The 27,177-nt window shown below is 36.5% G+C and overlaps 1 protein-coding gene across 13 annotated transcripts in view; it reads left to right on the forward strand.

Annotated features, from left to right (window-relative positions):
• Positions 1-27,177, forward strand: part of CACNA2D1 (calcium voltage-gated channel auxiliary subunit alpha2delta 1) — a 521,990-nt gene that overhangs the window by 376,396 nt on the left and 118,417 nt on the right. For all 13 annotated transcript variants that reach the window (XM_061413776.1, XM_061413777.1, XM_061413781.1 and 10 more), the window contains exons 8-10: positions 13,965-14,034; positions 16,282-16,332; positions 19,751-19,850. In XM_061413776.1, the coding sequence (XP_061269760.1) occupies positions 13,965-14,034; positions 16,282-16,332; positions 19,751-19,850 (221 nt within the window). The remainder of the gene's footprint in view (positions 1-13,964; positions 14,035-16,281; positions 16,333-19,750; positions 19,851-27,177) is intronic.

Consider the following 27,177-nt stretch of genomic DNA (forward strand, 5'->3'; position numbering starts at 1 on the left):
TCCTTTATTCTTATATAAAAGTTTAAGAGGAAATAAATTTATAATGAAAATGAAAGATTAATCACTAGTACATACTGAGAATCTATTGAAAAGACTTTAAGTGAAATGTCTGTTGGTATTTTTAACTTTTCCACCTTTCCAAGCAAGCTGACAAACACAAATGCATTTTCTTTCTCAAAGTGTAACTGAGTTACGGGATACATACTAGGTCATTAGGCTTTAAAAAGCACAGTATATATGAGAGTTTATTTAGACTTGCATTTTTTTAACATTTAACATTAGAGTTGTTAACAATAAAAAGTCACAACAGTGAAAAGGGGGTGAAATAGAAATTAGATAATGTATGTCTTTGTGAATAAAGTATGTGGGCATCATCAAACTAAATAGCTCTAAAATTAGGTAAAGATATATAACTTCTTGCAATTAGTGCCAGATAGTAAGATCATTGACAATGACTTTTTGCAGAAATCCAGTGGGCTAGGAAAGGCGTACTGGTATTTCATTGTTGAAAAAGATTCATGCACCACCAAAATGTAAACATTAATATCAGATGTTGGGGAGATATCACATAGCTCGTTATAATAGATGAATTTTCTCCTTGGAAATGCTGTTCAGTATAATACAAAACTTCTCCTAAAATACTGTTACATTACTAGTATGTTCAATATCATATATCAGGAATTTGAAAACTTTCATATGTAATATAAAGAAAAAGGTATTTATTGCTCATGTACATAGTAAACCCAATATAATAAACCTTAATATTATGGCAGGTCTTATCAAAGTACATTTATAATTATAATTAGTATGCAATAACACTAATACATAAATATAATTATTTATATTTATCAGTAACTTACAGCATTATGTAGCTTTAAAATGTATTAACTCAATACAAAATTCCATTTATGAGCAGCTGAGGATAGGAGGAAAAAGATAAGTAAGAGAAAATATGATAACAATGAGAAACCTAGAGCCCAGAACTACAGGGAAGTTGATAATGCTGCAAAAGAAAGAACACACATTATTATAAGAGAGAAATAGGAAGGAGAATGGAAGGAAAGATTGTATAAGAAAGGGAGAGAGAACATTGGTGTCAAGAGGTAGGAGGAAAGATAGATCCTATTATGTATGTTTTTCCAAGATGAGTCTTTTTACAAGTAGTTAACTTTACAGCATACTAATAAATCACCAATAAATTTTCTTTTAAATGCTAATTGAGGGATTATGGCTTTAATTTTTTTTTTTAATCCTAATCATATACTTCCTAACATGTTGACATTTGTCCACTTTTACCTTGGAAAAACTCCATAAAGATTTAGTTTAGTTGAATCCAAATGGTCCTCCCAGAATGTTAGTTGAGGAAGCAACCCTGGGCTTTCCTATAACTCCGTGTTTTTTAAGATTTGACTCAACAAATCATCTCAGAGTCTCATAATGGCTCTCTTGATTGCTATGGAATACACTCAATGAAATTTCATTGAGTCTATTTAGTGAGTATGTTGCTGAGGTGCTCTTTTATTAAAAAAAAATTTTGACATATGAAAAGCTGTACATAGTTAACATATGTAACTGGATGAATTTGGAGATAAGTATACATTGGTGATACCATCACCACAATCAGTGTCATCAACCTATTTATCATCTGGAAAAGTTTCCTCCTACTCTCTTATTTATTAGTATATTTTGTATTATAGAAACACTTAATATAAGATCTAGCCTGTATGGACGGAGGAATCAGCAGCCAAGATGACTATTCTCTTGTTCTCTGTCCATATCCACTCATCTAGTCCCTGCTTCAGCTACAATCTGTTCACCTGACTGACCTTCACTCTTAATAACAGGTAGAACCTAATTAATAAATTCCTACATACTTGCTCCCAGCCCCAGCTTGTGATTATTCTAAGCTTTATATCAGCTTTATATACCTGATAGCTTATCAAAGAGCAGTGAGGGGCATGCTCTCTGCTGCCTTCACTGGTAACCTATGAGCTAAGCTGAGATCAGTGTCAATTCTCCCTATAACTGGCAACTTCCTCTCCTTCCTTCCCTCATTCCCTCCCCACTCTCCACTTCCAGCTAAGAGTGGGCTATATTTCTGCCCACCAGCAGCCACACATGGTGGAGTATTGCTTCAGGACCTTGCTTCAGACCCATAAGATCCCCCAGTCTTTTAAACCTTTGATGTCTCTGTCACTATCTCCAGGCTCTTTAGCCTTAAAGCTGCAGGCCTGTGGAACACAGCCCAATATACCCTCTTAGCAAAATTTTAAGTGTTCTATGCTGTATTGTTATCTTCTGGTTCTGTGGTAAACAGAAGATCTCTAGGGCTTACTGGTTTTGTATAACTGAAACTTTGTACTCTTTAACTGATATTTCCCCACTTCGTACTTTCCCCTGGCAACCACCATTCTACTTTCCTTCTATAAGTTTGATTATTTTAGATTCCTCGTGTAAGTGATATCATATTGTCAGGGGCGAGTGTAGTTTCCTCGGTTCTGTCTCACTGCAGCAAAAATTTGAAATGACGGACCCAGTGTTACCTCTCTGTCAGTTTTATTTGGCAAGCAAAGGAAAATACATCCCCGAGGCATGAGGCATGAGGGTGGTTGACCCAAAAGAAGAGAGGGCTCAATCTTGGCTCCTCTTTTTATATGGTTTTTCTCCTCCCCGTGAGCCTGCCCTATGTAAATTGGGCTAGCCAGGCTGTTTGTTTCACCTGAGGTTCTCAGTCTGGTCCTGGGATTTTCTTTTGTTCCATTTTTGCAGGCTTTTCCTTTCTTTTTCTTTTTCTTTTAGCCACCACCATTTTGGACTCCTTTTTCTATTCTAACTACCTAACCATATAGTACTTGTCCTTCTGTGCCTGCTTATTTTGTTTAGTGTAATATCCCTCAAGTTCATTGATATTGTCACGAATGGCATGATTTTTGTCTTTTTTAAGGCTAAGTGAGTTGATCTTCATGATAATAATGTTCTAATAGAATCAAATGTCTTTAGCAAAGACACTAAGACATTATTATAATCTAAAAGTGGACCTCTATATTTCTGTGTATGCTAAGGCATGCTTTCAACACATTTTACATGTCTTGCAGGTTTAAAGAGTTTTTAAAATAAAGGATTTAAAAAAATTTTGCAGTAAGCCATACTTTCCTCTCTGATTTTAGTCTTTCCATTTTGATACTGAACAAAATAATGTGAAACAGCTCATCCCTGATTACTGTCTGTTAAAACGAAGGTCAAAATAGCCTTTAATTATTGTTAATTATCTTGTGAGTTGAAATAGAATAGATATTACCTAACTGGATTTTACATGGTAAGATTTGGACCTCAGGCTAGGATCTCCCTACTAACTGTGAGAAACTAGATGGGTCTTCTAAATTTTCTGAGCCTTACTCATCAAATCTAAAAATAGATATGGGCACTAATGTTTAAATTTTAGAGTTCCCTGATGGCCTAGTGGTTAGGACACTGAGCCACTGGATAGCCCAGGTTTGATCCCTGGTTGGGAAACTGAAATCTTGGGGCTTTCCAGGTGGCTCTGTGGTAAAGAACCCGCCTTCTTTGAAGGCAGGGGTTGAACACAGGTTCAATCTCTGGGTTGGGGAGATCCCCTGGAGAAGGAAATGGCAACCCACTCCAGTAATTCTGCCTGGGAAATCCCATGGATAGAGAAACCTGGTGGGCTACAGCTCATGGGGTCATGAAAGTCAGACATGAATTGGTGACTAAAGAACAACAACAATAACAACAAATGTTTCAATTTATCCCCTGAGAGTTGTGATCGATGAGACAATCTAATGAAAAGTACTTGCAGTTACTGCACATGGTGGAGTTGGTCAGGAGATGTAGGTTTTAACCTATGACCTTAGTTAAGTCACTTCTCAAGAATGCCCAGTTAAATTTCAGTTTCAGATAACAAAGGACTTTTCAGTGTAAGTATATGATGTTTGAGAAATATTTACTCTTAAAAAGTATTTAGTATTTACTCTAAAAAATATTTTTTAATTAAAATTGATATTTAATTGGATGTCCTTAATTTTCTTTTCCTAAATTTATTAATCCTATCTCTCCAGCACTGAGTTTATGAGAAAATATGAGAAATAAACTTTCCTATTACCTCATGGCATTGTGAGGATCCAAGAATCTATTTCATGTATTAATATAAATGCAGAATTTGTGTTTTTTCTTCTTTTTTTAATTCTACAAGCTACCTTTAAAGCCTTTTTGCCATATTATTGTAAATGAGTTTGTAGAAACTAGAGTCCTCTAACTCACAATATAGGGTCTAAAATAAAGTGTATTCTTGTGAAATATTAAGATGCTGCTTAAAGCAGAGCTAATAGTATGAGTGGGTTAACCAGGTATATAACCTGATAGCCAGTGTTAAACACTCACTGCCATATCTTGATATCATGGTACCCTTGGGGAAATATTCAGACTTGAACTGTTAAACAAAAAGGATAAAGTAGAATTAAGAGAAGAAAAAAATTAAGTGCTTCTTATTTGCTAAGACATTTAGGAAAAAGCCAGTGATGATTAGCCACTCTGCTGATTTCCATTTTTCAGGTTATTTAAACTGCATGGAGGCACTACACAGAGGGCTCCAGAGCTGACATAATATAAGGGCACCTCTGTAGAGCCAATTCTGGATAGCAGTTTGATATGACTGGGAATGGATTTGACCTCTCACATCTGTCCTTAGATTGAATATCAGTAATTTGTCTGTTTTCTAATTTTGGTTGATATGTATGGAAATACGGTATAAAAATGGTTGTTGTATGTCTTTTTCTTCTTTTTTCCCCTTTTCGCCTTCTTTTCTCCCCTTTTCGCCTTCTTTTCCTCTTCCTTCTCCACCTTTCCTTTTTCTCCTCTCTCCTCTCCAACTTAGCAGATAGTTAGGCTGTGTGATAATAGAAGGAGGATCATTGTATTGAGAGGAGTTCTTGATTTCATATTAAAACTTTCATGGCTAAGTCATATCTCTGAACCTGTTTCTTAACCAGTAGCTTGGGATGATTGAAGAAGGTGATTTCCAAGGCAGGCACTACCTTTATTTACTTATGCATTTAGACCTCATTTGCTACACCACAGTCCTTGTTTTGTTGGGTAAACTAGAGGTACTTGCCCTAGTCATACAGCATGTCATGGCAGAGTTGAAGCTGGAACCCATATCTGATGACATCTTGTTGACTATGTGCTGACTGGACAATCAGTTTAATTTATGAGTGCTTTCTCAATTCCTGGGTTTGGAAGATCCCCTGGAGAAGGGAAAGACTACCACTCCAATATTATGGCCTGAAGAATTCCATGGTCTATAGTCCATGGGGTTGCAAAGAAGCAGACATGACTTAGCGACTTTCACTTCACTTCCTTTAGAAGCCCTTAATTGATTTATATAAATTAACCTGACTGTTATTAAAACTCCTCTCAAGAGCTATCAACTGTTTGAATTTTTATGCATCATAAAAACTATAGGTATACACAACACATTTCATCCATTAGTGTCTCTTGAAATTGTACCAATTACTGCAATAATTAGGACTGTAATTAGGAGTTACTGGCTTGTCAGAATGCCAATATAGACAGCACTTATTCTTTTTAGGTAATTAGTTGCACTTATAAAGAAAGGAAAAAACTTAAATCTCAAACTTCATGTTACATTTTTGATTAATCATTTAATTAAATGTCTTATTGAACATTTGTTCTTTCTTCATCCTCTTTCATTTATTTGTTTCAAAAACACGGGTTTACAAAACAGGAACCTAGTATATGTTGAATTAGTATTAAATATTCCTTATGGAGACACTTCCTTGTTCTTGGATCTGCTAGGATTTTGCTAAAATACAATGTAAAGGAACCCATGTGCAGAGTATATAGAGGGACATATTTTTGCCATGTGTATAGCCAGTTATTCTTAAGCTGCTTGACTCTTTTTGAAAAATACCTTTAAAATGTTTTAAACAGCAAATAACAGATGACAACAGAGCAGTCCAAAGAATACTTTTTTAGTTATTTATAAAGGGAGCATTTGCTAGATTTCTGGTTAATTTGAAGAAAACATGATAGCAATGGAGCCTCAGCATTTTGAGGTATTTATAAAAGAATAACTGCTTTCAGTGATCAGTTTTCTTAAAAAAAAAAAAAAAAAAGCCTGATTTTTTTTTTTTACTTTGATATTTGTGAATGGATATGAAATTTAACTGTAAATATGTTTAATTATATTTGTTGAATGCTGTATGAATACACTTTAAGTTGAAATGATTACCTTATTGCTTTTTTATAATAATAATGATTAGAGTCCAAGCATCAGTTAGGAATAAAACTAGCTACCAGTTACAGGAAATCCAAAACAATGGTGATTTCAACACTATAGAGGTTTATTTCTTACTCAGTCAAAGAATATCAGTTACAGAGACCAGGGCTGATAAGGAAGCCTCACATACAAGGGTTTACACTCCTGTCTATTTCTCTGACATTCTCTGAGTATATATTCTGCAGTGTCCACCATTGTTAACTTGTGTTTTTTTCTTAAGGAACAAAGAATAGTATTCCCTTTTTAAGGCACTTTCTGGAAATCACACAAAACCTTTCCTCTTAAGCAACATTGGCCAGAGTTTAGTGGTCTCATGGTCATAGTTTACCTTCAGTTTATATTGTTAATTATACAATTTGCTTTTCTGTATACCATTGATCAGTTGTATTACTTGCAAAATCATCATATATATATATATATATATATATAAATGCACACACATATACAGAAAATAATATATTTTAAAATTCTCACATGATCCCAACTTATAGAGGTAATTCTGTAACCTTATTTTTGTTTCCTTTTATATGACCCCATCTCTTACCTGAATCTGTCTTATTTTTCACATATAAGGGTGGAAGAGTCGTTAACTTTACAGTCAACTACGGGTCCAGTCATTTCACAAATGAGAGCAGTTAAGTAAGATCCTGATATGAAAATGGGATGGGCTCATAATTTTATGGAGGATAAAATTGTATGTAAAATGTCTGCATCTGTCTGTGTCTGTGCTAAGTCTCTTTAGTCGTGTCCGGCTCTTTGCGACCCCATGGACTGTAGCCCACCAGGCTCCTCAGTCCAGGGGATTCTCCAGGCAAGAATACTGGAGTGGGTTGCCATTTCCTCCTCCAGGGGATCTTCCAGACCCAGGAAAAATTAAACTTCCTCTCTGAGGTCTCCTGCATGGGCAGGCAGGTTCTTTACCACTATTACCAGCTGGAAGCCCTAAATATGTGCATGCTGCTGCTGCTGCTAAGTCGCTTCAGTCGTGTCCGACTCTGTGCGACTCTATACATAGACGGCAGCCCACCAGGCTCCCCCGTCCGTGGGATTCTCCAGGCAAGAACACTGGAGTGGCTTGCCATTTCCTTCTCCAATGCATGAAAGTGAAAAGTGAAAGTAAAGTCGCTCAGTTGTGCCCGACTCTTCGCGACCCCATGGACTGTAGCCCACCAGGCTCCTTCATCCATGGGATTTTCTAGGCAAGAGTACTGGAGTGGGGTGCCATCACCTTCTCCAAAATATGTGCATAAGTATTGTTAAAAATCTTTAGCTCTTTTTAAGTTCTAAAGTAGCTCATTTTATTCCTTTTTCTTTGATACATTGCTAAATTTGCTATCCATTTTTAGATACATAGAACCATCTTTGATGTGCAGCTCTTGTTGTGTTCAGTATATTTATTAAGAAAAATTTAAAACTCTTTTGTCAAAATTTAGACAACTTTTTAAGCACTTCTCTCAGATACACCGAATATAAAATTTGTAAGAAATACATCCTTTAGCCCCATTTTCTAAAAAGATTATTGAGTTATAAAAATGATAATCTTGTCCCTATAGAATCACAATTTACTTTTGTATCACTATTATCACCTAACTGGATTTATTTGCTTACAAAAGTAGAAACTTTTTTCTCTGTCAGAGTTCAGTTTTTCTCTGTCTAGCGTACATGTGAAATTATTTTCCAGTAAAATTCTCTTCATGTTTTACTTAATAGAACTTGTTGTGTGCAAGTTTATTTTTGCACTAGAGCTAATAATAACATATGGACCATCTAAATGATTAAGTCTTTGTGTACCATTTACTTTATTGAATATTTCATTTAATCTCACAGCTTGTCCTTGTTATCTGCTACTTCTGCTGACAAATAATCCTTGTTAAATGGAAATGTTTTACATGGGCTGTCTGATATATGCAGAATTACCAGCAATTTGCTTTGTAACATGTGCTTTAATTTTTAAAACTTATGATTTATCCTTGGCTGTAATACCTTATAGCTGTATGAATTTCCAATGTTTATTTACCTAAATTAGAGAAGTGTTCTGGACATATGACCATACAGACGTCAAAGGCACTCTCAGACCAATACAATACTATCATTGAACATCAAGTCTAATTTCTTAGAAACAATATTAAAATCTAAAAAGAATTTGATTAAATATGTCAATATACTCAAGTGTAAGTTGGAAGGAGGAAAACATAAACTAGCAAAACTGCTGTTTCTGAAGGAACTGAGGTTCCTAAGGATTCAGGTACCAATAGGAGAGAATTTTGCTCTGAAGAAGCTCATAGGTAGATGAGACAGGAAATGTCTTAAACACATTAACATGCAATGCAAAGAGACATCTAGTACATTTATTAAAAAGTTATCTGGAGTTAACTTAGATTATTACTTCTCTAGTAAAATGCAGCTGTCTGGGATTGTTTACTTAATGACATCTGGCTCACCTAATGTGGCTTCAGGCCATCCCAAGAATCTAACCTAATCTACATTTTGAGTTTTACAGTGGCACCCCACTCCAGTACTCTTGCCTGGAAAATCCCATGGACAGAGGAGCCTGGTAGGCTGCAATCCATGGGGTCGCTAAGAGTTGGACACGACTGAGCGACTTCACTTTCACTTTTCACTCTCATGCATTGGAGAAGGAAATGGCAACCCACTCCACTGTTCTTGCCTGGAGAATCCCAGGGACGGGGAGCCTGGTGGGCTGCCATTTATGGGATCGCACAGTCAGACACGACTGAAGCGACTTAGCAGTAGCAGCAGTGGTACAGTTAAACCTCCATGTACTCCAAATTGTTTTTCCCCCCTTTAGTATTTATTTGGTTTTATTTTCTCCAACCTGCCCCATTGTTCATATCCCTATATACTTTGATCCCAGAACCCCATTTCTAGTCATATACAACTTATCCATAATTCCAAATAGAATACATTTGGCTTTCCCCAGAGCAGTCTGTCTTTGTTTTGCTCTCTCAGAGAACTTGTTTTTTTAATCTAGATTACAACAGCTATCAAATTTTATCCTTCTTCAGAATTTATTTGCATATGCCCTTTAAAAAAAAAGCATGGCGATGTAAGTAATTGCAGGTAAACTCTGTGTGTATGTGTGACAGAGAGAAAGAGAAAGAGATCCAAGCAATAGAATGACAGTTGGCTTTTACAGGCATTTTTTAGTATGAGAAAACTTACTTTTTTTCTCTTTCCATGAGACTAAAAATATGAAGTCTTTTTGAATTTTAAAAATGCATTTTAACTTGTTAATTGAACATGCAATTAAATGTCATTCAAAACGGTGTTTTTACCAGAGAATCAGCCCTCAGTTCATCATTTTGTACTTTATTACTTCCTAGCAGAAATGAAAAACTCATACTCTTATTTTTAAGCATATTTACTAGAAAATGGCTCAACAGTGTGCATACTTTCTCAAGAATATTTCAGTATTCTGAGTTAACATATAGGTAAAACACTTCAAATCAATGGTTTGATCACTGACATAGCACACCCCAAATGTCTTGTAAAGCAGAAATGCCAAAAAAAAAAAAAAAAAGGCAGAAATGCCATCAGGTAGATTTAGTCAAAGATACACCCACAGTTCATTTTTTATCAGGATAAAAAAAACAAGTGATCATTATCACCATTAATGATGGCCTTCAGAAATGAGATGCCCACATTGTAGGCTTTCATTTCTACTTCTTTCTCCTGCCATTCCAAAATCTTATTGGAAAGCAGAAAGGACTTTTAAAATGAGCAACATTTCACTTTTTGCAAGGTTTGTAGAAATTCTGATTTTCTTTTACGCAGCGTTCATTGAACCTCATTATGAAACTGATTATTCTAGGGAATTGCAATGTATGGTTATTATCTTTTTTTTTTTTTTTTACTATTTGACCTTCCTTCTTTCTGAGCCTATATAAATAATGTACCATATAAGTACCACAATGGGATTTTATAATCAACTAATTAGTATCACAGAAGAAAGTACATTATTTAATTTTAACATAATGTAAACATCTTAAAATAACTAATGGTTATTTCCCTCTGGTAAATATCTCTGCAGACTTCTATGGGAACAATATTAATACTTTTAAATAGAAGCCATCTAAAGTTATAAAACATGTTACAATTTAATGTCTGACTCCTATTGTAAATTATGACCCTTTTTTCTGTCTTTAAAGAAGTAATTTTATGGAACATATTAATAAATGTCACAGTTCATTTCAATTAGCAGTTATACCAAAACCAGAAATCCTAGGTGAATTTACTCTGTAAAGAGTTCAGAAACCTAATTTTTTAAATTAATTTAGTTTATAATTTAAGGATAATTGCTTTACAGAATTTTGTTGTTTTCTGTTAAACATCAACATGAATCAGCCATAGGGGACATAGGTACACCTATGGCAGAAATCTAATTTAAATGTGACTTTCAAATTCCTGTTTTTTTAACCATTTTCAAATACACTGGTTGATCACTTTCAACTCATGGTGATCACTTTTATTGTCAGTGGTAACCAATCCCAGTTCTCCTCTCACGAAAATATTTGTATTAGTCTGAATCAGAAAAGAGATAATACAACATTTTAAACAGGGCTAGTTAATTTTTTAATAAAGAATTATTAACTTTGGCAGGGATTAAAGAGGAATTAGCTAGAAGTAGGGATAAGTCTAAATAATACAGGAATTCCAGATACAATATTGTGTAACTACCACCCGTAGAGCAGAAATAGGTAACCAAAGGAAGAGACTTTGGTCCCCAAGTGCCCCTGGATTGAGATGCAGATCCTTTTACAGAGAACATGGTTCTGGCCCACCAAATGGCAGAGAAGGTACTGCAGTGTAACAGAGTTTGCTGGAATTTCACCCTCGGAGTTGCAGGTGTCTCATCAGAGGCATTCCACAAAAAATACCTGAGGGTACTGCTGGAGAGCCAGACAGCAATCCATAAGCCTTGTTCTAGAGAAGCTGTGCATGAGCTCTGGAGGATATGTACTGCCAGAGCCACACCAGGAAAGCTGCACTTACTGCCAGAGCCTTGGAGCAAACAAACCAGACCAGGATGTAGAAACCCTTTCTCACAATGTCTGTTTTCATCATCTGCTGAGAAAGCTTAAATTGTCCTTGTTAGGTAAAAGAAAAATATTTAAGGGACCAGGAGACATTTTCATAATACAAGATAAAAGAGTGAATTTGGAGTTAAGAGGGAATAAATGTACAACCAGCCCAGGATTTTACTGAAAGAAGAATGAGATAAATTTGAAGTTATTACAAAGACCCAGACTTGAGGAATTATGTAATAGTTGAATGTGAACTGAAATGTCTGCCTGTGTGCTTGTTGCTGAATTCATTCTAGCACTACCACAAACAGAAAAAAAGTCATAATTTATCTCACTAACTCTAAGTTTCTGCAGATGTTAATGGGAATAATTAAACTTGCCATTTCAGTTGCATACTATATCAGTACATATTGTTGGGGCAGTGCTATATTTAAACTTAGCTGTTTCTTATAAATGTGATTAGTTATTTTAAATGAATAAATCATTTTCTGATATAGGTGCTAATAAGAAAGCCATTTCACAGTCAAGGAGAGGCTCAGTAATATATATTTTTGACAAATCTTAATTGGCCAAGTTATCTTAGTCAGCTCATAAACATGATTCTCAGAAAAGTTCTACATAATTTTCATCATTTCTCAATAAAGGGCAAAATACATTGAGAGACGTACATCATATGAAGTATTATTGGGAATTTTCCCAAGAGTTACATGTCTAAGTGTGTTCAAGGAGAAGAGGATTTCAACATAAAATTATCATCCAATTCATAAGCACTTATTGTTCTCCATTGGGTCAAAGGGGTGTGTGTGTATGTGTAAAGCTTTGTAAAGTATTTTAATTAAAGTAAGTTTAGAGTTAATTGGAATAGTATAAAATAATTACATTTTAAAAACAGTTAAACATACTTTTTTCAATTTACTGCAAAATGATAAAGACTCTGAAACATCTTCTGTTAGTTAATAGAAGATTCTTGAATCTGTACTTGAATTATTTCACATCATTCAAATAAATATCAGGAAGTTTTTTTCGATGCAGTTATGTTAATTATAATTTAGTTTTTAAGTTATAATTTTAAATTATCAAATATGCCACACTAATGGCAGAAAGTGAAGAGGGACTAAAGAGCCTCTTGATGACGGTGAAAAAGAAGAGTGGAAAAGATGGCTTAAAACTCAACATTCAAAAAACAAAGATCATGACATCCAGTCCCATCACTTCATGGCAAATATATGGGGGAAAAGTGAAAGCAGTGACAGATTTTACTTTCTTAGGCTGAAAAATCACTGTGCAAAGTGACCTTTTGAAATTAAAAACCACTTGCTCCTTGGAAGGAAAGCTATGACAGACTTATACAGCGTATTAAAAAGCAAAGACATGACTTTACCAACAAAAGTCCATATAGTCCATAGTCATAGTTACGGTTTTTCTAGTAGTTATGTATGGATGAGAGAGTTGGACCATGAAAGATGAGCTCTGAAGAACTGATACTTTGGAACTGTGGTGCTGGGAAAGATTCTTGAGAATCCCTTGGACAGCAAGGAGATCAAACCAATTAATCCTAAAGGAAATAATCCCTGAATATTCATTGAAAGGACTGGTGCTAAAGCTCCAATACTTTGGCCATCACATGTGAAGAACTGACTCATTGGAAAAGACACTGATGCTGGGAAAGACTGAGGGCAGGAGAAGGGGGCAACAGGGGATGAGATGGCATCATCGACTCAGTGGACATGAGTTTAAGCAAACTTAAGGAGATAGTAAAGGACAGAAAAGTCTGGTATGCTGCAGTCCATGGGGTCACAAAGAGTTGGACACAACTGAGTGACTGAACAAGAAAAAGTACTCAATCTGAAGTTCCAGTACTTTGGCTACCTGATTGGAAGAGCCAACTCATTATACAAGACCCTGATGCTGGGAAAGGTTGAGGGCAGGAGGAGAAGTGAGTAACAGATGAGATGGTTGGATAGCATCACTGACTCAATGGACATGAGTTTGAGAAACTCTAGGAGACAGTGAAGGACCGGGAAGCCTGGCATGCTGCAGTTCCTAGGGTTGCAAAGAGTTGGACATGACTTAATGACTGAACAAAACAACAAGGTTAAAAAATTATGCTATTATAACAATCCAAGAAAAACAGTCTTTTTATAGACCAAGATAATATAACATTGAATGAAAATAAAAGGATCAAATAATTTAAAGTACAGTTTTCATTAGTGGCAAATAAATTTTGTTAAATTTTTCTGTTAGTAGAGAGGAAAGAAAATGTATATTTTCTTGACACTTGGTGAAACATACTCATGGGCACTCTGAACATCCCTATGCCTACAGGTTATTTTTGAAATAATATGAAAAAAATTGACTTAAGCCACTTTCTTCTGTATTGCTATGTTGTTTTCCATTTAAAAATGAAAAAGATTAAAGGCATAAAACTCTGGTATCTCCCAGTTTAACATTGCTGTGGATAAGTGGAATGTGTCCCTTAGTGCTTTGTAACTTTTAAAAATATTGCTTTCCTAGATAACACCTAATATTTTGGTTTTACTTCTGTATTTTAAATTTAACTTCTCTTGTTCTTTCTAATTCTTTTTGTGTCTCTTTTTTTAAAGCTTCTCCATGGGTTGATAACAGTAGAACTCCAAACAAAATTGACCTTTATGATGTACGCAGGAGACCATGGTAAGAATGTTTGGGTAATAATGAAAAGATGAAAAAGATAAAATAAGTTTTATTTCTTTTTCTTTCTTTTTTTCTGGTGTAAAAGTTGGAGGGACTCGTTCTACTATTAGTGTTAATATTGTCTGATTATTATAGAGCTCTTGTGTGTTTTTTTTTCCTTCTATACATTTGCATTTTCTATACACTTCTACTTTTAAAAATAAAGTTAAATGAAAATGATGAGTTCAGTGGGCACTGATAATGAATATTGTTGAACTGATTCATCAAATGCATTTGAAGTGGACTTCCTTTAAGTTTTTAGTTAGTGTCATCTCTAAATCTCTTTTAGCTTTTAGGGATTTCTGTTGAAATACTCCCACTTCCTTGTAGTAGGGCTCTAACAAAGTGTCCAGATAGAGTAGAAGGTAGTTTGCCTCTGGCAGTGAATTAATGAGAACTAGCCCCAAGGAAAGAGCTACCCCTAGTTATAGACATAATGCTTAGGTTTCATTTTTCCAAAAAGAAAGTTTAATTGTTCCTTGTAAAGAAACTCATTATTCTAATATATAAGTAGAAGAATACCAAAAAAGTCATAATTACCCTTGTTGGGACATAATTGTTAAACTTATGTATTTAATTGATTTTTTAATGTATGTAATACATGGCTATACATTTTTTAATGAGTATGCATGTTATTATACAGTATACTGCTTTGTAAGCTACTATTTCATATCAATACCTTTGAGTACCTTTTCATAAGAAACACACTTAACATCATTTTAAAAGAATGACTAAATGGTGAATTATTTTAAAAATCCTCTATTAATGGACATATAGGTGATTTCTCACCCTTTGTTAGGATTCAGACAAATTCTAAGACACATAATGGTCAATTCAAAGAAATATATTTAAAGCTTTTAAAATGCTCTGTTAAATGTCCTAGTAGCAATTTACATTAATACCAACTGTGTGTAATATTACCAGATGCTATTAATCCACATATTATTCTTGTTAATATTTCTCCAAGTTCGTGGCCTTGGAGCCACGTGGCCTTGGAGCTGAATGGAGGCAAACCCTCTGCCACCATGTGATTTAGGTTCAGGAACCAGTTGTTTTGGCAGAAAATTAGAAATTAGGTCCCAACCAGAGGAGACAGATGAAATTCTGTCCTCTCATTTTCCCATGGAGACGCATGCCAGGACCATTTGTCAAAATGCTAGACATGAACTAGATTTGCCTTTCATTGAAATAACCCAGCAACCCTGCCATTTTACCCTCTGACAGAGAAGCAAACTTAAATGCAAGCTAAAAATTCTTTTCCAAGACCATATAATCCTGAACAGTTACTAACTGTGCTGAATGTTGTCTGAAAGCTAATTGGCAAGTTATCTGGCAAGCTTCTGAGAAGTTAGATTTACAGTGGTGGACAGTAAGTAGAATATGGAGTTCAGATTCAGGTCTTTTTGCTAGGCAGGCCCCAACAAAGGCAGGCCCCTAGTTCCCATCAGTCTACAGCCAGGCGCCATGAGCTTTTGGGATTATTCACCTTTAGTTAACTTTATGTCTACAGTGACTAAGCTATTCTCCTAGAGTTTCTTTTCATACACAGAGATTCTGAATCTGTAGGAGTTGGGTTTAGTATGACAATCAATATTTTGAACTGACTCTCCAGGTGATTTTTAGATACTGTAAAGTTTGAAAACCACTACTTGAAACTCTTAGAAATAACATTTTTTTGCTGTGTTTCTAATTACTTTATTGTCCCTTTGTATTTCCCTTATATTGATACTGCTTTTTCACTTTCCTAGACTACCTATTTATTTTTGTGGGAATTGTGTGTGTGTGTATTTAAATTAATGACATAATCTTATTATTTATTTTTATTATTATTCCTTAGAGTGAGTTTTGAAACTGTGATCAGCAAAATGGAATTTAGGATAACTTTTTTCCCCCTTAGGGAAATACTCTTCCAGAAGTTAATTTCTTGTACTCCTAGTATTAAAGTACACCTCTTATTCCTTTGTTATAAATACCTGTAAAACATACTTTAAATATTATACCTCTGATATCTCTATTATGTTAAATATTGTGTTTTTAAGTTGATGTTGCAGAATCATGAATTAAATAGTATCATCTACCTAGATAGGAAGGACATAGGGCCATGCTTGGGAAATGTCTCAGAGATCAGTAAATAGCAATTCAACAAATATCAGTGTTTGAGATTTTACAAGAGAAAAAAAAATACTCATATGAGTTTATTTGTTTCAGGTACATCCAAGGAGCTGCATCTCCTAAAGACATGCTTATTCTGGTTGATGTGTAAGTAGTTAAACATTACATTATTTTTTATATACTGAGAATATAGGAAGGGTTTTCAGTAATAGTAATAGTTTGAGACTAGAAATAGGTGGGGAAGAAAAAAACCAAAGAATAATTATTATGACTTTGTTTATATCCAGACAAAGAAATCAAATTAAGACAGTAACAAAACAAACAAAAATTCTCTTGTTGAAAATGAGAGGAATCTTTGTCAGAATTGAAAATTATAACTTGGTTCTGAAGTCTAAGCTTTTTGAAAAATTATTAATTTGCTTCTAGTTTTTTGCTTGTTAAACAGTATTAAAGTACATGATTGCTAAAACCAATCATTTTCTGCTACCAAAAATGTAAAATTGTTTAGGTGGCACTTAGTCACTATTGATCCAAATATCTTTTAGGGATTGGTCACAGAATAGATTACTACTAGATATATTGCATTTCCATACTGGAACTTTCTCAAGGGAAATGCTGAAATACACGAAAAAATTCATTAGTTTTTAGATTGGTTATGTATTTGTCTCCTTGTTTCAAGTTAGGTATGTGTGTACAATCTTCCAATAAGATTGAAATTGAAATTTGAAACTGTAGGACATAGAGAAGACTATATCCTGCAATGAAGATTCAGTTTTTAAGACCAATACTACAGAATTAAAAACATGAGGTATAAAAGCTTTTATTATTTTCCCTGAGAGACAAAGATTATATCCTCATCTGTTCTTTACTTCTCTGGTGGTGTAAAAAGAATTTGCCTGCAGTGCAGGAGACTTGAGTTCAATCCCTGCTTCAGGAAGGCCCCCTGGAAAAGGGAATGGCAACCCACTCCAATAGTCTTACCTGGAGAATTCCATGGACAGAGTATCCTGGCAGGTACAATCCATGGAGTCACAGAGATTCGGACATGACTGAGCAACTGACACTTTCACTTTCATCTGTTCTTTGCCACTGGAAGTAACAAAATTCCGTGTTTTATAGGCAACTAAATTCATTTCACAGAATATTGTCAGCATTTGAAAATTTCTCCATTATAGCCTGAAGTAAACAAGTTTAAAATCTTTTAATCTTGCCTGAGAAAGAGAAGATAAATGAAGTCAACAAATATAACTTAAATATTAAATTTCATTTCATTTGTTAAAATGAGTTTAAACTTCATCTTTTTAAGTTAAATTATTGTAGATTTTGTACATTTGCTAATCCTTGATAGTCTTCTGAAATATAAATCTAAATGGGAATGCGATATGTTGTAATCCTATTGGATATATGCTAATGTCCAGACATAATTTCTTATATTAAGATATTTAGAATGCATAAGGTCTACTAAAGTTAAAAATAAATGAGCATGAGGTTGTAATGGCATTTAAAAAAATTATTTCAACAGAACTAAACTGAGAGTATCTTATATACAATGTGATGATATAGAGACAAAGATTATTAAGACACAGTTCCTCCTCTCAAAGATGATTCAAATGTATTAGTGAAATGAAACCTTATTCACAAATAAAACAATTATAGAAAGTGTGAGATATAAAGTGCGACATAGCACTGAAGGAATACATAAGTGAGAGAGCACATTTCAATTTGAAGTGTCAGGAAAGACTTCATTAAGGAGATAAAATTAGAATTGAATCCTTATAGCTAAGATTTAACAAGGCAGGCATGGAAGGGAGAGAAAAGAGTGGAATTTCAGATGGGAGAATTGATAGAAGCAAAGTAACATTGTTGAGAACATCTAGAGGGACTATATGGAAGGTGGAGGTAGGAGAGAGAGAAGACAATGAAACTTTCTGAATGCAAGGCTTTTAAGATTCTTGGATGTTTTGTAGGTAACTGTTTTGTAGGTAGGGCTTCCCTGGTGGTTCAGTGGTAAAAATATGCTTGCTATCAGGAGACACAGGTTCACTTCCTGGGTCAAGAAGAATCCCTGGAGAAGGAAATGGCAGCCTACCCCAGTATTCTTGCCTGGGAAATCCCATGTACAGAGATCCTGACGGGCTACAGTCCATGGGGTTGCAGAGTTGCCAGATATGACTTAGTGGCTAAACAGCAATATTTTATAGGTAACAGAAATGGATGAAGATATGCTGCCAGAATTTTCACCTGTTAGCACGGGGCAGAGAAAGAACTAAGAGATGAATGGTTGTCACTCTGGCTCTGGATCTCGAGGTGGTAAACACATAAGCTAGAATGGAAAGAGTATGGAGAGAATACTGTAAAGTACAATGAATAAGAGAGGCTGTCTGAATGGGAAGGAAAGTTGAGAGGGAGAATGAAATTGAATGACTGAGATCTAGTGTGGTTGGTATCAAGGGCATATGTAGGAAGGAAAAATAAGTTTTGGGACTAATGTGTCATTTTGGACATTGAACCCATAGTCATTTAACAAACAGCTAGAAAAATAAAACTGGGGAAAAGTTAGGAGCTACAAAAGTGAATACAAAAGATATAAAAGTGAAAGTTAATTGCCCAGTGGCGAGGAAAGATTGAGCGACTTCACTTTCACTTTTCACTTTCATGCATCGGAGAAGGAATTGGCAACCCACTCCAGTGTTCTTGCCTGGAAAATCCCAGGGACGGTGGAGCCTGGTGGGCTGCCGTCTATGGGGTTGCACAGAGTCAGACACGACTGAAACGACTTAGCAGCAGTAGCAGTAGGAAAGATTGAAGGCAAAAGGAGGAGGGGGCGGCAGAGGATGAGATGATTAGATAGCATCAGCAATTCAATTGACATGAATCTGAGGAAACTCCAGGAAGATAGTGAAAGATAGGGAAGCCTGGCATGCTGTATTCCATGGGGTCACAAAGAGTTGGACATGACTTAGTAAATGAACAACAGCAACAAATTGCCTGGAGATGAGCCACAGAAATAGATGAGGTCATCCAGGATCATAAAATATATAAAGACAAGATAAGTGATGACTAAATCCCTGAGAATATCTACTTTAGGAATAAAACAAGGCATTGTGTTTACAAATCTATTATCAAATTCTTGTGCTGCTACATAATAATTGTTTAATCAAGTCAAATAGTGCGCTCTTAGGGTGATGACTGCATTATATTAACCTCTGTAGCCCTCACTTCTAACTTGGCTAATAGAACTGATATTCAGTATATATTTCTTGAAAAAATGAATATGCCATGAGTATCTGTAGTTTCTTAAAATTATCACTTGAAATGTAATTTTCGTCCTTGTAATTAGAAATAAATACATTCTGATGCTTGTAGCAAAGAAAGACAAAATTTCTTGTACTTTATTTCTACTTGCTATCAAAAGTAGGACTTTTTCTAGTACTGATATTTTAAAGACAAATTATGTTAATATTATATAGCATCAGTGCATAAGTTGCATTTCCTTAGGGTGTCTGATGTTGACTAAATGCATAGTCATTAACATGTGTGGATCTGTTTTTTTGTTTTAAAATAGGAGTGGGAGTGTTAGTGGTTTGACACTTAAACTGATCCGAACATCTGTCTCCGAAATGTTGGAAACCCTCTCAGATGACGATTTTGTGAATGTAGCTTCAGTAAGTATATGATGATTGCATTTTTGTTGAGTTAAATCTGCAATTTTTATCTCTCTCTGATTTTAAGTGTCTGATTGTGTTTTGTCATAGATAGACTGAGATATTTCTGGTCCTATTACAAGACTGTCTTACTAAGCTGTTCTCTCTTGTTACTCATTCTCCTATGCTTTCACACCAAGGTCCTTTCTCAGTGTTTGTGCCCATGAGAGAAATGATTAAAGCAATGAATATGAAGGGAAAACATTATATATATATATTCTCCTTGACTCAGAGGAGCTTAAGCTGACATGCAGCCCTGTACTCGTTGATGTCATTGTAACTCCTAATAAGTATTGAGTTTGCAGTATAATTGTATGACTCTTTTTTGTTCATTATAATTCTCAACTTTCACACTGGACATATGTTCATAATGTAGTATGTTTTTAAAGTTTATTTATTATTATTATTAACATGAGAACTAATAGATATTTGAATCTGCTTTCTTAAAAATCTTATTTCCAGGAACCATTTTAGACCTTTCTCTCATAAGTAGAGAGATTTGATTTCTGAAGCAAATAAAGGAGGACAGAATGAATGTTACTGTATTTCATTTTAATTCATAGTATTTTGGCAGAAAATTTCATGACTGTGCACTGGTTGATTTAATTTCATGTTTGAAGTGGTTATATTCATAGAGATGAAAGTAAAAGAAGATGTAATTGTGGTGAGGTCATTTTGTATTGAATGTAAGAGAATGGCTCTGCCTCTGAAACCATGTGGGAGGAAGTTAAAGCAGGTGGTTTACAGTCAGTTTACTCCCTTCACAGGAAGGGCACCCACTAGAAGATAAAGGTAGTCAGAGGAACTGAGTTAATCTCATCAACCAGAGCCTCAAGTAGCTAAATTGTTTACTAAGGGGAAGACAAATTACTTTGAAATGCTTTTAGCAGAATATCCCTAGCTAAGGATAACATAGGGCTTCCCTTGTGACTAAGCTGGTAAAGAATTTGCGTGCAATGCAGGAGACCTGAGTTCAGTCCCTAGTTTGGGAAGATCCCCAGGAGAAGGGAAAGGCTACCCATCCAGTATTCTGGCCTGGGCAATTCCATGGACTGTATAGTCCATGGGGTTGCAAAGAGTCAGACACAACTGAGAGACTTTCACACAGTTCAGTTCAGTTCAGTCACTCAGTTGTGTCCGACTCCATGCAACCCCATGAATCGCAGCATGCCAGGCCTCCCTGTCCATCACCAACTCCCGGAGTTCACCCAGACTCACGTCCATCAAGTCAGTGATGCCATCCAACCATCTCATCCTCTGGTGTCCCCTTTTCCTCCTGCCCCCAATCCCTCCCAGCATCAGAGTCTTTTCCAATGAGTCAACTCTTCGCATGAGGTGGCCAAAGTACTGGAGTTTCAGCTTTAGCATCAGTCCTTCCAAAGAAATCCCAGGGCTGATCTCCTTCAGAATGGACTGGTTGGATCTCCTTGCACTCCAAGGGACTCTCAAGAGTCTTCTCCAACACCACAGTTCAAAAGCATCAATTCTTCAGCACTCAGCCTTCTTCACAGTCCAACTCACATCCATACATGACTACTGGAAAAACCATAGCCTTGACTAGACGGACCTTTGTTGGCAAAGTAATGTCTCTGCTTTTGAATATGCTATCTAGGTTGGTCATAACGTTCCTTCCCAGGAGTAAGCGTCTTTTAATTTCATGGCTGCAGTCACCATCTGCGGTGATTTTGGAGCCCAAAAAGATAAAGTCTGACCCTGTTTCCAGTGTTTCCCCATCTATTTCCCATGAAGTGATGGGACCGGATGCCATGACCTTCGTTTTCTGAATGTTGAGCTTTAAGCGAACTTTTTCACTCTCCACTTTCACTTTCATCAAGAGGCTTTTTAGTTCCTCTTCACTTTCTGCCATAAGGGTGGTGTCATCTGCATATCTGAGGTTATTGATATTTCTCCCGGCAATCTTGATTCCAGCTTGTGTTTCTTCCATTACAGCATTTCTCATGATGTACTCTGCATATAAGTTAAATAAACAGGGTGACAATATACAGCCTTGATGTACTCCTTTTCCTATTTGGAACCAGTCTGTTGTTCCATGTCCAGTTCTAACTGTTGCTTCCTGACCTGCATACAGATTTCTTAAGAGGCAGATCAGGTGGTCTGGTATTCCCATCTCTTTCAGAATTTTCCAGTTTATTGTGATCCACACAGTCAAAGGCTTTGGCATAGTCAATAAAGCAGAAATGGATGTTTTTCTGGAACTCTCTTGCTTTTTCCATGATCCAGCAGATGTTGGCAATTTGATCTCTGGTACGTCTGCCTTTTCTAAAACCAGCTTGAACATCAGGAAGTTCACGGTTCACATATTGCTGAAGCCTAGCTTGGAGAATTTTGAGCATTACTTTACTAGCGTGTGAGATGAGTGCAATTGTGCAGTAGTTTGAGCATTCTTTGGCATTGCCTTTCTTTGGAATTGGAATGAAAACTGACCTTTTCCAGTCCTGTGGCCACTGCTGAGTGTTCCAAATTTGCTGGCATATTGAGTGCAGCACTTTCACAGCATCATCTTTCAGGATTTGAAATAGCTCCACTGGAATTCCATCACCTCCACTAGCTTTGTTCATAGTGATGCTTTCTAAGGCCCACTTGACTTCACATTCCAGGATGTCTGGCTCTAGGTGAGTGATCACACCATCGTGATTATCTGGGTCTGGAAGATCTTTTTTCACAGTTCTTCTGTGTATTCTTGCCATCTCTTCTTAATATCTTCTGCTTCTGTTAGGTCCATACCATTTCTGTCCTTTATTGAGCCCCTCTTTGCATGAAATGTTCCCTTGGTATCTCTAATTTTCTTGAAGAAATGTCTAGTCCTTTCCATTCTGTTGTTTTTCTATATTTCTTTGCACACTCAAAGGTAACATAAATAGAACTTGCTGGGGACCAGCTTCAGCAGAGTTCAGGGATACCCTCAGGATGAACGGCATTGGTGAATGAATGACACGGGGAGGCCAAGCTTCAGTGAGCAAGGCCCATAACTTTATTTTCAAAAGGAACTTTTATAACCTGACTTGTACATAGAGAGAAATGAAAGATGCAAGGTCATGCAGAGTCAGCCCAAACACTGCAGCAATTTTTCCCTTATCGAAAGCAGGGTTTTTTTCTGTATGCCTTTCCATAAACAAGGGTCTTATGCTATGTACCTTATCTTCTGGCCTGGAGGCCTGTTGACAGTTTGTGACCCGTTTTTGATAACGGTTGATCAACCAGAAAACTTGTTTTCCCTTGAAGTGTTTTTTCTTCATATTTCTAATCTGTGTCAGCCTCAGAAAGTACTAAACAGAGTTACATTCTCATGGAGCAAAAGTGCAGTGGGTCACAACAAAGAAAGAACTTATTAGGTCAAAGGTCTGATGTGGTTAATACCAAGGCTACTACTTGTGTTTCTTACATTCCAATACATTAACTAATGCACTCCCAGGTGCACAATGGATAAGGGATATGGGAACTTGGCAGCAAGCATTGGCCCAATCACGAAGCCCTTTACCAGTACTATTCTAATAATTTTTCACCCCTTAAAGGGCTCTGTGCCCATTAGGACTTTTAGAAAGTTTAGGCTTCCCATACCTTGCATGGTTGGTAAGTTATGAACAATCATGTGTGTTAGTTGTAAGAGTAAGGAAAAACCTGTCAAGCAAGCTAGAATGCCAACAGAGGGGTTAGAATAGAAATATTCGTTTCATGCCCAAGAGACTTGTCAACTTAGAGCCCTAAGTTGATTTTCTCCAGAGAAAGGTGATTGGGGATAGCCCCCTGCTAATATCAGAAGAGTGGTTGAAAGGCATAACATAGTGAACAGTAGACAGACAGATTTTGGTTTCGGGGTAGATGCTCGAGCAGGTCCAGGGAATCCCTCGAGTCCTGATCCGCCTTTGCCTGTCAGGTCTTCTCCGCATGACCTTTGTCATGGGTGGGATCTCCCATGGTGGCTCCCGGCAAGAACTCAAGATCAGTGTGGCAAGATGGCTTTAAAAATACCTAGTAGGTAATATAACACTCTGGGTAATAAACAGGAAATATTTCATGGTTTAAATACTCCCACTATACAAGGAACCCTGCAAACCTCTTTTGAGACTTATTTCATCTGGCCCCAGAACAGTGTCTTCAATACAGTAAGGGAGGATCTGTTCTATTAGTGTTCTAAGGCTACTTAACCAGAATAATGCAGACTAGGTGGCTTTAACTGAAGAAATTTTTCTCTCACAGTGCTGGAGGGTGGAAGTCCAAGATCATGGTGCCAGCAGGGTCAGGTTCTCCTGAGGCCACTTTCTTGGCTTGCAAACTGCTGCCCTCTTGCTGCCACTTCCTTTGGTCATCCTTCTGTGCAGACTGATTTCTCTTCTTCTCCTTATAAGGACACCAATGATATTGGTGTCATATGCTCTTACCCTGATAGTCTCATTTTTTTTTTCCCATGTGCCCCCTCCCTCTTTTTAAAAAATTTATCTGTTCTTTAACTGAAGGATGATTGCTTTACAGAATTTTGTTGTTTTCTGTCACCTCATTAAAGAAAGATTACCTATGTTTACTGTTACATTTGGAGATAGTAGGGATTAGGACTTCAACATAGGAATTTCAGGGGGAGACAGTTCAGCTTGTAACACCTAGGAACTGCCCTCCATGCCCAATTCTTTCTGTGTTTTATCTGAACATTTAGCAGTCCTTTAGCTTAGCCAAGAAAGTATTATTCATTCAGTCATGTCCAACTCTTTGAAACCCCATGGACTATAGCCCACTAGGGTCCTCTGTCCATAGAATTCTCCAGGCAAGAATACTGGATTGTATACTGACTCCCTTCTCCAGAGGACCTTCCCAACCTAGGAATCGAAACCAGGTCTCCTACATTGTAGGCAGATTCTTTACCTTCTGAGCAACCAGGGAAACCCTAGCTTGTTTATATCCTTGATATTATTAGTAAAGTTTGATATTGCATAAGAGCTCTGATTAATGTTAGTCTGATTTTATAACCTGACTCCATGTGTTAGCTCATAACATATTCAACAAAATGTGTACAAGTAAAATGTAATGGTTGGTCTCTGAAATAAATTGATTAGAGAAGGTAATCAATTAATTTATACATAAACATATTTATTATAACTGCATTGGAAAGGTTATTAACAAAATGTTATGTTTGGCATAGCAAAAGAGGAAATTGTAAAAACATTAAATTCAGTACAGATTTGGCATATCAAATGAAATTTATATAAAACCAGCTGACATTAAACATGACTAATGTCTTAATATGGCTTCTTCCTGGTTCTTACTTATGGATTCCAGTGTAAATGGATTTATCTGTGACATGGTCCCAAGAAACACAAGGAAGCAAGACAAGGAAAGGAAGGAAACCAATTAAAGAAATTTTATTTAAAGGAACTCAATCCTACTGAGGAAGTCTAGAAGCTGTATAGTATATGAACTGTTATTCTGCCTCAAGGTCAAGTGAACTGGGGTTTTAAGTGTGTACCAGCATTCCGTATGTGTGGAGATAATAGACTCCGGTCATAACAGAACTGAAACAGAAAGTTGCAGGTGATGGTAGCTAGAAACCTGTCCAGAATCCACTATGTTCAGTTAATAGTCCTTAAAGATGGCATCTAACATGTCATTCAAGACCAGTGTTTCCTCATTGATTTTTTAATATGGATGATCTTGCCATTAATGAAAGTAGGGTCTTAAAGTCCTCTACTATTACTGTATTACAGTCATTTTTCCTTTTGTGTCTGTTGCTATTTGCTTTATGTATTTAGGTGTTCCTATATTGTGTGCATAGCTATTTACAAGTGCTATATTCTCTTGTTAAATTGATCCTTTTACCATTTAAAAGTTCCTGACAGGGTAACCATTGTTTTTTTATGAGTGGATACAGTCTTGTGCCAGGACATTAGTGGACTTCATGCCATGGTTCAAAGTATAAACTGCATCTTGATGGACAGCATTTTAATTCAAAGACTGAAATCTCCAAGTTGGAGCTTTCACATTTAAGAGGCTATCCCAATGTTGTTGGTTTTTTTTTTTTTCCAGACTGGCAGTTCCCAACTGATGCATTATATCATAGACCCAGTGGATTCTGTGGTCATTTGTTTGTTGTTAGACCTCCTTTACTATAAAACAGATTGCTTGATTTAATGTGAGGTTATGCAACATTCTATAATGATAACCCTTCATGATAAATCAGACAGTTCAGAGGATTATCTTAGTGGATGAGGAAATGTAAACAGGAAGAGGAATGCTTAACTGAAATATGTATCAATAACAAGGAAAACAAAATTGACCATACCCCATTCCAGAATTATAAATAAAGACTGGTTATAACCTATTTGATATCAAGTTGTTAAATGTCTTTTTAAAGAGTGATACTGTTTTGAATTCTCACCACTGGATGATTTCCAGTGGGTTGGCCATTCACCAGTGGCAATAGGTATACATGCTAGGTGAGAAAGAGCCTGTATTTTTAGGTCCACATAAATTCCCTTTCTCTCTGCTACCTGGTTATTGCATTTATTTGCAGTTCCTACATACAAAGGCTGGATGACTTCCAGTGGACGAATCCTCCTATCCACTCATTTAGTACCTCCTCTGTAATGAATCGGAGAAGGCAATGGCACCCCACTCCAGTACTCTTGCCTGGAGAATCCCATGGACAGAGGGCCTGGTGGGCTGTAGTCCATGGGGTCGCTAAGAGTCAGACACAACTGAGTGACTTCACTTTCACTTTTCACTTTCATGCACTGGAGAAGGAAGGGGCAACCCACTCCAGTGTTCTTGCCTGGAGAATCCCAGGGACGGGGCAGCCTGGTGGGCTGCCGTCTATGGGGTTGCACAGAGTCAGACGTGACTGAAGCGACTTAGCAGCAGCTGTAATGAATGTTGTCCAGTGGTGATTGATTTCAAACAGACGTCTGCACACTTGATGCCTGCTCCCGTAGATCCATCCTTATGCTTCTCCAGAACTCTTTGTCTTGGGAAGGTCTTCCAGTCTTGATTCTTCAAGGGCATTGGCCACCCAGCCAAGCCATTTGCCGCTGTGCAAGAGTCCACGTGTTTTCTTATCTCAGTCTGCTTACTTCTTCACACCAAGTTAATACCCAGGTGGTTTTTGCCTCGTAATCCATCAACATCCATTCCCTGGCATGTTCTCCCACTATCTGCTGATTCATATTAAACAAATATTGCATCTCTTTTGTTGCGTATTTTCTTCTGTTACCCTGGAACAGAGACTATTTTTCCAGGTAAGCCATGTTGAGACCTGGTCTATTTGTTGGCTAGAACCGTGAGG

This window comes from Bos javanicus, chromosome 4, assembly GCF_032452875.1.
Source record: "Bos javanicus breed banteng chromosome 4, ARS-OSU_banteng_1.0, whole genome shotgun sequence".
Taxonomy (NCBI): Eukaryota; Metazoa; Chordata; class Mammalia; order Artiodactyla; family Bovidae; genus Bos; species Bos javanicus.